Source organism: Elaeis guineensis, chromosome 15, assembly GCF_000442705.2.
Source record: "Elaeis guineensis isolate ETL-2024a chromosome 15, EG11, whole genome shotgun sequence".
Classification (NCBI taxonomy): domain Eukaryota; kingdom Viridiplantae; phylum Streptophyta; class Magnoliopsida; order Arecales; family Arecaceae; genus Elaeis; species Elaeis guineensis.
The window spans coordinates 60191096-60200579 of record NC_026007.2 but is presented as its reverse complement, the minus strand read 5'-3'; the positions used below and the strand labels follow the sequence as shown (position 1 = coordinate 60200579).

Below are 9484 nucleotides of genomic sequence, written 5' to 3'. Positions count from 1 at the left end.
TTCATCGTGAAGCTATTGAAAGGAGGTAAGGAGGTACTCAACGTGTAGGAAGGAAGGTGTCGAGGGATCACATGTGTGGAGGAGAGTGTGGTCAATGAAGGGGGGATGGAGATACGATACATGTGTCAAATAGAGACTCTGCTAATGCAGAAACCTTTATATATATATATATATATATATATATATATATATATATATATATATATATATATATATATACTAAAATCCTGTGGCCCATCTTGTAATCATTCTTTATAAATTTTTTTCTAAAAAAGCTAAATGCAATCATATTAAACAAAAATTAGAGAACTACCAAGTATGCTGGATATGGGAGCTTGTTACTCTTGATTGGATCTTGAATGATCTATCCAAACCTATCCATTTATAACTGAGTAAATTTTTGGTCAACCAAACCTAGGTACAAACATACCCAGTGCAAATTTATTTATTTTGGATGGATTCATGTTGGTTGGTAGGTCCAGGTCAAATTTTACCATCCCTGCCATATGTAGGGGTGTGCAAGGAAACCAATTACCATGCCCCAAATCCAACATTCAAGTTGACTACGCGATGGTTGCACACTCCCTAAGACAAGACCCTAAAAGATATGCAAGATCTTAAAATTCATTACAATCTCAAAATATATCACATGAATAATATTGACTTCAATATATAATAATATTCCATACTAACAAATATCAAATCCTATACAATTTATAAAACTCGGTCATCCAACTAATTTTGATAATACTCTATCTAGCTATTTAATTCTTTCAACCATGATCCCAACCATAGCCAAGTATGTGCATCTTATAACTAAAAAAGAACTAAAAGATGGGGGGGGATGAGCTTTATAATCCAGTAAGAATTCTCATATACCAACACTAATATAATAATAATAAATAAAAAACTATTAATGGTTGCTACTTATATAAATTTCATGCAATAATAGACCATAATCATAAAACATGCATGGCAAAAAATATTTTTTTGTACAATGTAATAATGCATCACATCATATAATTATCTCAAGACATCACATATATATACATCAGATCACATTAAGGTCTTTCTATCACATTATCAATAATTTTCATCAGTAGTTTTCCTAGTGTAAAAAACTCTAGGGAGAATTTTGGGCATCTCAAATTTAGAGTTAACGGATTGATTATTCTTTAGTTGGGCTTGCATCTGGAATATTTTGGTATAGAGATTGTTCATTTAGTTTTGACATTGTTATTCCATCTACTTGAAGGGGCTTCAGATTTTCCTAAATAAAGTTCTACTTGTTAAATTATGGAGCATGTTCATAGAAGAAAGAAGGCTGTAAATCATGAAGACCGTTCAATGCTCCAGGCTTATTTTATTTTCTTAAGAGTAGATTGGGCTGATTATATTTTTTCCTATGAATTAGTTAAGAGCAATTAATTCCATGGGCAAAGAAATTTGGTATTTGATCCAAGATCAGAATGTTAATGTTCTTTTGAAAGAGATTGAGAATTTGATATGTATTTGGATGGAAGGGATTTAGTTATCTGATGCTATATAAATTTTATGCCAAGATCTTGTAGAGCAAGCACTTTGAGAGGTAGGCTACTTGGGAGTTGGAGGATGACATGAAGGATATGTACTTTTGAAGTTGGAGCCTTAAGCAAGCTAATTTTGAGGACAGAATTATTTTGAGGGAGAATGTGAGACATAACCCAACATCTGACCTCACTCTAACATAATGAGCCGAATATAAACAAAAAAAAAAAGGAATAGAGTTCTCCTATTTAACTCAAAGAAGAAGTGGGACTCTGGCTCCTTCTTGACTTCATTAGAGGCTAAGAAATCTTAACCTCCATCATTTATAAATCCCGATCCTTTTGAACCATGAACCAGTTGCTATTGCCAAAAAAAAATAATCATCATGCCCTTACTTAGCTGTCGCCTTTCCTCACTGTGTTACCCTCCTCAATGCTTCGCTGAAGCTATAATATCATGCCCCTATCCTCCTTTGACTTCACCATTCATTGAGCCATCATCACCAATCGGGATCTCAACTAGAGATCATTGGATTTCAAAACGATAAAAGAATCCCTTGATTGTGGGATCCGCCCTACCCTTCCTCTGATTCTCTTTTGATGGCCGGCCAGAACTCCAACCAAACTTTCTTGGTGCTCTCCTAAACCCACATGATGGAGCCTCATCGCTAGTGAGCGAGCAGACCAGTGATCAAAGCCATTTCTTCCATGCCCTATTTTCTTTCTTCGTATTTTCTCTATTTCATAACTGATGGATCTAAGCAGCCGGCTTGTGTTTCTTTTTCGATTGCTGGCTGACTACCATCACTGGTGTTGCTATGGCTGAGTGCTAGCCTAGGCCATCACCATCTTTAAATGCTGATCGTGTTCTTATTTTAAGAAAAGGGAAGAGATGATGTTCCTATTTTAAAGAAGAAGAGAGAAGTTATCTCTCATCTCTGTTCTTGCTCAGTCGTTTCTCTCTCTCTCTCTATTTGTTCTCTTTCTCATTTTTTTTTCTCTCTTCTCTCTAGTTGGATCAAAGGATTTTTGGAAGTGAGATTTAAGAGACTCAATTCTTGTTCATGATCTTCCCTAAACCTTGTCATTGATAAATGCCCATCATACTATCTTTGAACTGATTTGGATTCTTGTTCATGATCCACTAGTTACTTGGATTCAAACCCCTTGGATAGTTGGATGTTGTTACCTGGCTTGTTGTATTGTTTCTCTCTTGAATTGTTTCAACTTAAATTTTCATATAATTCCTTGGATATTGATTCAGTGCTATGTATGGGAGCAATCAGGTGGACGAAAAGATGTTGAGAAATGGATTGACATTTTAATCCCTAAATCGAGATGAATTTGTAAATCTTTATTTATTAATTAGTCATATATTAAGTAAGATCAAAAAATTTGGGATTAAGAAAAATTTGAATATTAAAAATTTAAAAATACAAATTTAACAATAATTTGTTGATGGTTGATCGAGAATGTATTGGAACTTTATCATTGATTGGACATACTAGTCAAGGATCAATAAAGTATGTTTTAAAGTTTGTCATATGTGAAGGTTAGAAATTCTGGATATTGATCATCTATTTATATAAAAATTATTTTATGTACCAATGATTTTAATCTATATGGTTTTTGATAGTTACATGCTATACACTTATTTATTAAGTATATCTATAATTCCGTATGAAGTTATGTATCATATATCACTAATCTTGATTTGGATGGATTTTGATAATCTTTTGCATTGAATTTTGCAAAGAGTATAACCTGGCGATATAATACTTAACAAACATGTAATTGAATTGTGTGACTAAATGCAGGGTTATAGCGCTCTAGGCTAGCCACTTTATTGGTGCCCTGTCATGGGCTTGCATTATGATTGTAGTAGTTTAGAGTCAAGAAATTTATATGACCGGATCCAATTTATATGTATGTATTGTCTTGAAATAATTATATGATATAATGCATTGCACAAAAAGATACTTTTTGCTGTGCATGTTTTATGATTATGGCATCTTATGGCACGAGATTTATATGGGTATCAACTATTGATACTTTCTCATTTATCATTATTATATTAATATTGGTATATGAAAATTCTTACTAGGTTGTAAAGCCCATCCCCATCTTTTCTTTCTTTTTCAATTATAGAATATATGTACTTGGCTATGGTTGAGATCATAGATGAAAAGATTAAATAGATAGCAAGTATCATGAATATCAGTTAGATAGCCAAGTTTTGTAAATTGCACGATGTTTGATATTTGTAATGTGGAATATTTGTTATCAATTGAAATCAATAGTGCTTATGGGATTTTAACATTGTAATAAATTTTAAGACCTTGTATATTCTTTAGGATCTTGTTCTAAGAAGTGCATGGCTGTCGCTTGGCCGATTCAAATATTGGATTCAGGGCATGACACTGATCAAACTATAAAACCATTCCAAACCATTAATTTCAGTTCAATTTAGATTGATTGGTTTTTTTTTCAAATTAGGTTTGATTTCAATTTAAAAATTTTAGAAATCGAAAAAACTGGTTGGATCCGATTTCAGTTTAGAAAAAATCAATTCAAATTGAACCGACCTGATATCTATCTATGCATACATATATGTATATACATACATACATACATACATACATACATATGTACGTACATGTGTGGGCGTGCACGCGCACATGCACACGCATACACATGCTTGTAGTTTGTATGTATATAAAAGCAGTAGTTCTTGCATACTTGGGGATTGGGATTGTGTAATGGCAGACAGGAATATGGATGGTTAGACATGGGCTCCAAAGGTTTAGGAAACACATAGATGATCACTTGCAGGAGGATTACATTAATCACTCAACCTACATTCACAGCATTTTCTTTCCACTAAGCCCAATACCTTATGGCATTCAGATCATGAAAGCAAGTGCACTATAGCATCTCATTGTCCATCAGACCTCACTTATGCAAGACCTCGACCCCCAATCATGAAATAACAGTATATCATGTGGTTGACCAAACTGAGGATAATCTTGCATGCAATACCAACTTGAAATAGCCAATATCTCATTAATTGCCTCTTTAGCAAATGGCTTTGGATCTTCTTTAGCAAGGCAGGTCTAACAGTTTAAAAGGCTGATGATGGTGGGACGAGAGCACCAGGAGAGTCCTGCCAACATGTAGCATGGTTGGGACATGTTCATCCGCAACATTTGAAATGTTGTGTCTGGAAAAATTCCTGCCCGTGCTGTATCATTACCATTGTTGTGTCTAGCTCCTAATGATGCACTAGTTGATAGGAAGAGAAGAAGATGCATATATGGTGGTAATTTTATTCTTTTACTGATTCAGCTACAAAAGATTCACGGACATTTGCCTTGGCTCATTTGTGAGTAAACATTTCTAAATCTCTGTATATAATATGACTTCAATAATCCCATATCCGGATATGCAGTCCATTAGGTGCTTCAACTCTTGGAAATTTCAGTAATCTATCACCTCCAACTTCTTCCCATCTGCAGCAATAACATCCATACAGTGATATGATAAGTTAACACCTTTCTCAAAAAAAAAAAAATGAAAAAAGAAGGCTATGGTAGATGAACACAGAGTTTGCAAAGGTAAATAGGTATAAATGACTATAATTGGTAGCCAGAAAGACCAGAGATCAATGCTTAGTCATGGTTATTAGATAGTGTGTGTGTGTGTGTGTGTGTGTGTATACATATATATACATGCATGTGTACGTGCTTACATGCATACATACATACATATGTATATACGTACTTATGTACGTACACACATACCGCATACATGCATGTGTATGCATGTATGTATGTATGATTCAGTCTAAATAATATGCACTTTGTCGAGCAAACGGTGGATAAACCACTCAGCTGTATCTTGTTGAACTAATGAAATCAGAAAACAAGGTGAGAAACAGCCCACAGAGGGCTAGTCCCTGATAATCCAACAGGATATAGGAACAATAAGGCAGTGCCAAAAGAAAAGGGAAAAAACACAACAGGAGGAAGTTCTTCATCCCAAGCAAAAGAAAACACCACGAAAAGGAGAGAGTTGAGACCATAACAGGAAAAGAAACAGCCCATCCACAGAGCAAAACATGACCCAAGAACAACAGAAGATCAGGGAGGGAAACCAAAGGGAGTAGAAGTAAATGGCCCAAAGAATATGCACTTCTGAAAAGTTAAAAATCAAAATAACGTAGCCGCACCTGTATTTAGTCACAAAGTGATGAAGAAACATTGCGATTTCTACTATCCCCAGTTCCTTCCCTGGGCACAGCCTACCACCTCCACCAAATGCCAGGAAGTATTGGTGAGACTCCAGGTTCTTATCCTGTTATTGGTCACAGGGTAAATCAGTGAGTGAAGCTTCATTAATTTCAAAAGAGAGTTGTTTGCAGTGATTTGTAAGAGAAAAGTTGCTTGTCGAAAAGAGGATGGGACACTAGAAAATTTCAGTAGCAAGTCTCATGCTCACTCACCAGCCATCTCCAAGGATTGAAGGCCAAAGGTTCAGGATACATGAAAGAATCATAGTTGATCTCCCTTGTGTACACATAGATTCTCCACCCTTTTGGAATAATACATCCTGATAACAGTGAAATATATGTAATACCATAAGGACCAGTAATCTGCTTTATGTTATTAGAAGAGAGAAAGATCTAAAACACTACAAAAGCTTAAAGTTGCCTCAAGGATATGATAGAGCAGTTCCTTTGCATAGTTTTTGAGACCAAAAACCAGAGTACATTAAAGTTATGATAGTTCACATCATTTTGCTCGATTCGGTTGCTTGACCAACCTTTCATTTCCATATCTTGTGTTGTTCTCCTCAGCACCCCATTAACAACTGTGGCTAATCTCAAAGTTTCAAAGATCACCTACAAGAAGCATAAGACTGGTCTATAAGACTAACGCACTGCCTGCATTGCAGGCTAAAGGAAAGCCAATGTTGAACTCATCTACTTACTGCACGAGTAAAAATCATAGATTTGTAATCATTCCATTTCAACATGTCCTTAGGTGACTTTCCTTCTCTGATGTCAAATTGCTCATTCTAGAAATCAAAACAATCAAATAATTAAAAGGAAAGCAATGTAAGACAATGAAAAGTTCAAAGAATAACTAGAAACACAACATATTTCTTACTCTTAATTCTTCAAGAGCTCTTGGGTGCTCACTTAGGTACTTGACAGCCATCATTGAAGTAGTAGAAACAGTTTCGAACCCTGAATAGACAACGGTGATGACCAGATCAATAATCTGCTCATCATTGAGTTTTTGTTTTGCATCGTCATCATTTCTCAGGAGGGAGTCAAGCATGTAGTTCAGGGAGCATGGTGAGGCTACTCTCTCTTTAATTAATTTTTCCAATATGCTTACAATCTTCCTTCTTGCCTGCATGAAAAGTCCATTAGCATGAAACACAAGCAACCAGGTAATAAGATCAGGAGAGCTGGCAGAAAACCAAGTTACCTGGATCCCGCGATGGTAATTTGTACCTGGAAAATTTATAGGTAGGGATAGAGTTCCTAAAACTAAGTTCATGATCTCTGATTTGAGTTCATTGGCAAGTGGACCAGTTTCAATGCCAGCAATCTGCTGCAAGGCTGAGAGACACCACAACTGGAAATGAAGAGCAAAAAGTATCACTTTTTTGTTTCAAATTTCTAGTTAATTTCATTGCAGACAAAATTGTGAGAGCATAGTACATCTCTCTTTTTCCTTTCTTTTTTCTTTTTGTTCTGATTCCCAAAGAGGGCAGAGTTTTGTCTCGCTTAAGACTAGGACTTCCACTATTCAAAGCAAAGTTGTAAAGCATAACAAGAACAGAACTAGGACTACGACACTTGGACATTAGCTTCGCAAATCTCTATGTTATCTCTGAGTCTCTATAGGTGGAGTCAGTGTCATGGGGTCCTTTGTTTTTCTTAGTCATTGAAGTTAAAACTAGATGCTGAGTACTGATTTCTAAAGCCATGTTTAGAGCTAAAAGAGTTCTGTTGTTTAAGTAGGTGGTTTAGTCCAACCAACCTCCTTGGTTTTCTCCTGGATATCAATGACTTTGCCACTCCAGTTGCTGAGGTAGGATCTCAAGAATTCATCAATCTCTGAAATTAGTTGGTCTTTGATCATATTGGGACCAATGAGCCTGAGCATAGCCCTCCTCATAGACTTGTGGAGAGAACCATGAACAGCTGAAATATTCCATTTACCCATTAAATCCTGCATGGATTGTGGATAACCAGGAACAAGGCCCTTTCCTTCATTCATAAGAATGTATCTATTGAGCTCTGGATCCATGCACACTACCGTAGGACTTCCCAATATATGTGTCTTAAACAAATTCCCATACCTGTGAATGCCAAAAGATGAAGTAAATTTAAACTGTAGTAGAAGAAACCTTACCTCCCTATAAGATTTCGAGCTCTTGAAATTATACACAGAATTTGGCCATAAAAGTTCTGAAGAAATATATGATTAGCATGCTTAGACTTCATGCTTGCAGACATCTAAAACAACTTTAGTCTTAAAGGCTACGTTCTGTGAATAAAAAGGACGTTTACAGATATAAATTAAATAATCTGAACTAGAGATACAGTTGGTAAGGCCCAAAGTAGCTTTGGAAAAAGAAAAGCCAAAAGAACAGTAATGTAAATTGTAAGTACCTGCAGTATCAGTTGTAACAGTAATTAGGCATTCATCTTGGAAGAACAGCTTCAATATAATAAGACAAACTAGTTTCTAGTATAAACTACTAGAACAGCAGTCCACCTTTAAACTCTACATAAGAAGAGCAAGTGAGAGAGAGAGAGAGAGAGAGAGAGAGAGAGAGAGAGAGAATTTATCTCAAGAAAGGCTTGAGAAAGGACACCATAATTGATATTTCCATGCATGAGAGAGATTTCTTCTTTAGTTCAAAAATTTACCACTACCAACTAAAATGTTTACTCATAGAATGCCTATACCATAGAAGAAAAGAACAAGAATTACATGCACTGAAGCAAGAAAGAACAACTTTCTCTAGGCAACCCCAATTCCAATTCAAGAATAAAAACATGAAAACCATTTGACAGGATCTTCTAAGATAACACATCATGGTCCACAAGAAAGGTCACAGAATCCACAAAAGGCCATCACCCACTTCAACTCACCTAGCTCTCTGGTTCTTCATAAAGTTGGGGCCTTGCTTCAGAAACTCTGTGGTCTCCCCAAACACTGGCCACCCCATTGTCCCTGGTGGCAGCCCTTTCTTCCTATACCTCACCTCATTCCATCTCAACAAGCCACCGAAAATAATCAGTAGCCCAAAAGCCAGCCCGAGAACCACCTCCAAGACCACCATCTTTCCACCCCAACAGTTCTCAAACCACCTCAAAGGATCCAGAAATAGGATGACTTGCTTATGCTCTTCTCCAGCCTCAATTGCATAGCTTTATATAGCCCTCCAACATAGCACACTGCATTTAAAACCCAACCCTTTCATACCCAGTATAACATTAAAAAATCCATTGAGTTCCAGTAGGCTCAAACAGTTAGCACCCATAGTCCAATTCTGGCCAGCTCAATCCTTTTACATTCATGGACCAAGTGTTTGTTTAGATGAGTGTTTGGTAGACCACATGGCAGTTTGCAACACAGACCCTTTATAAGTAGAGACATTGAGATATTGAGAGGAAAATAAAATTTGTGCCAGAATCAAAGGCAGGTGAGTTGGCACATGGTCTCCACTCCATTGGAGCAAAGAGGAAAAGCAGGAATTAAATTTGCTGATCCTATTACATACATTCAGTAATTGCATGACTTTTAGAAGCAAATAACTAGATGGGGGGCGAGAAAGAGAGAGAGAGAGAATCCTTGAAAATCTTGGAATGTCGGCAAGTCCATCATAAAAGGGATTTTGATGTAGTCCCTTTTCGAGGACCCAATTTCAAAACA

The 9484-nt window shown here is 36.3% G+C and overlaps 1 protein-coding gene across 1 annotated transcript; it reads right to left on the bottom strand.

Moving 5' to 3' along the window:
- Positions 1–4947: 4947 nt before the first annotated feature.
- LOC105058109 (cytochrome P450 85A1-like) lies at positions 4948–8891 on the bottom strand. Its single transcript, XM_010940906.4, has 9 exons — positions 8701–8891; positions 7580–7901; positions 7022–7171; positions 6695–6943; positions 6516–6602; positions 6348–6426; positions 6028–6134; positions 5755–5879; positions 4948–5035 (listed from the first exon to the last, which is right to left on the bottom strand). Exons 1-9 carry the CDS (start codon positions 8889–8891, stop codon positions 4948–4950), a joined length of 1398 nt encoding a protein of 465 aa, XP_010939208.1.
- Positions 8892–9484: the final 593 nt, after the last annotated feature.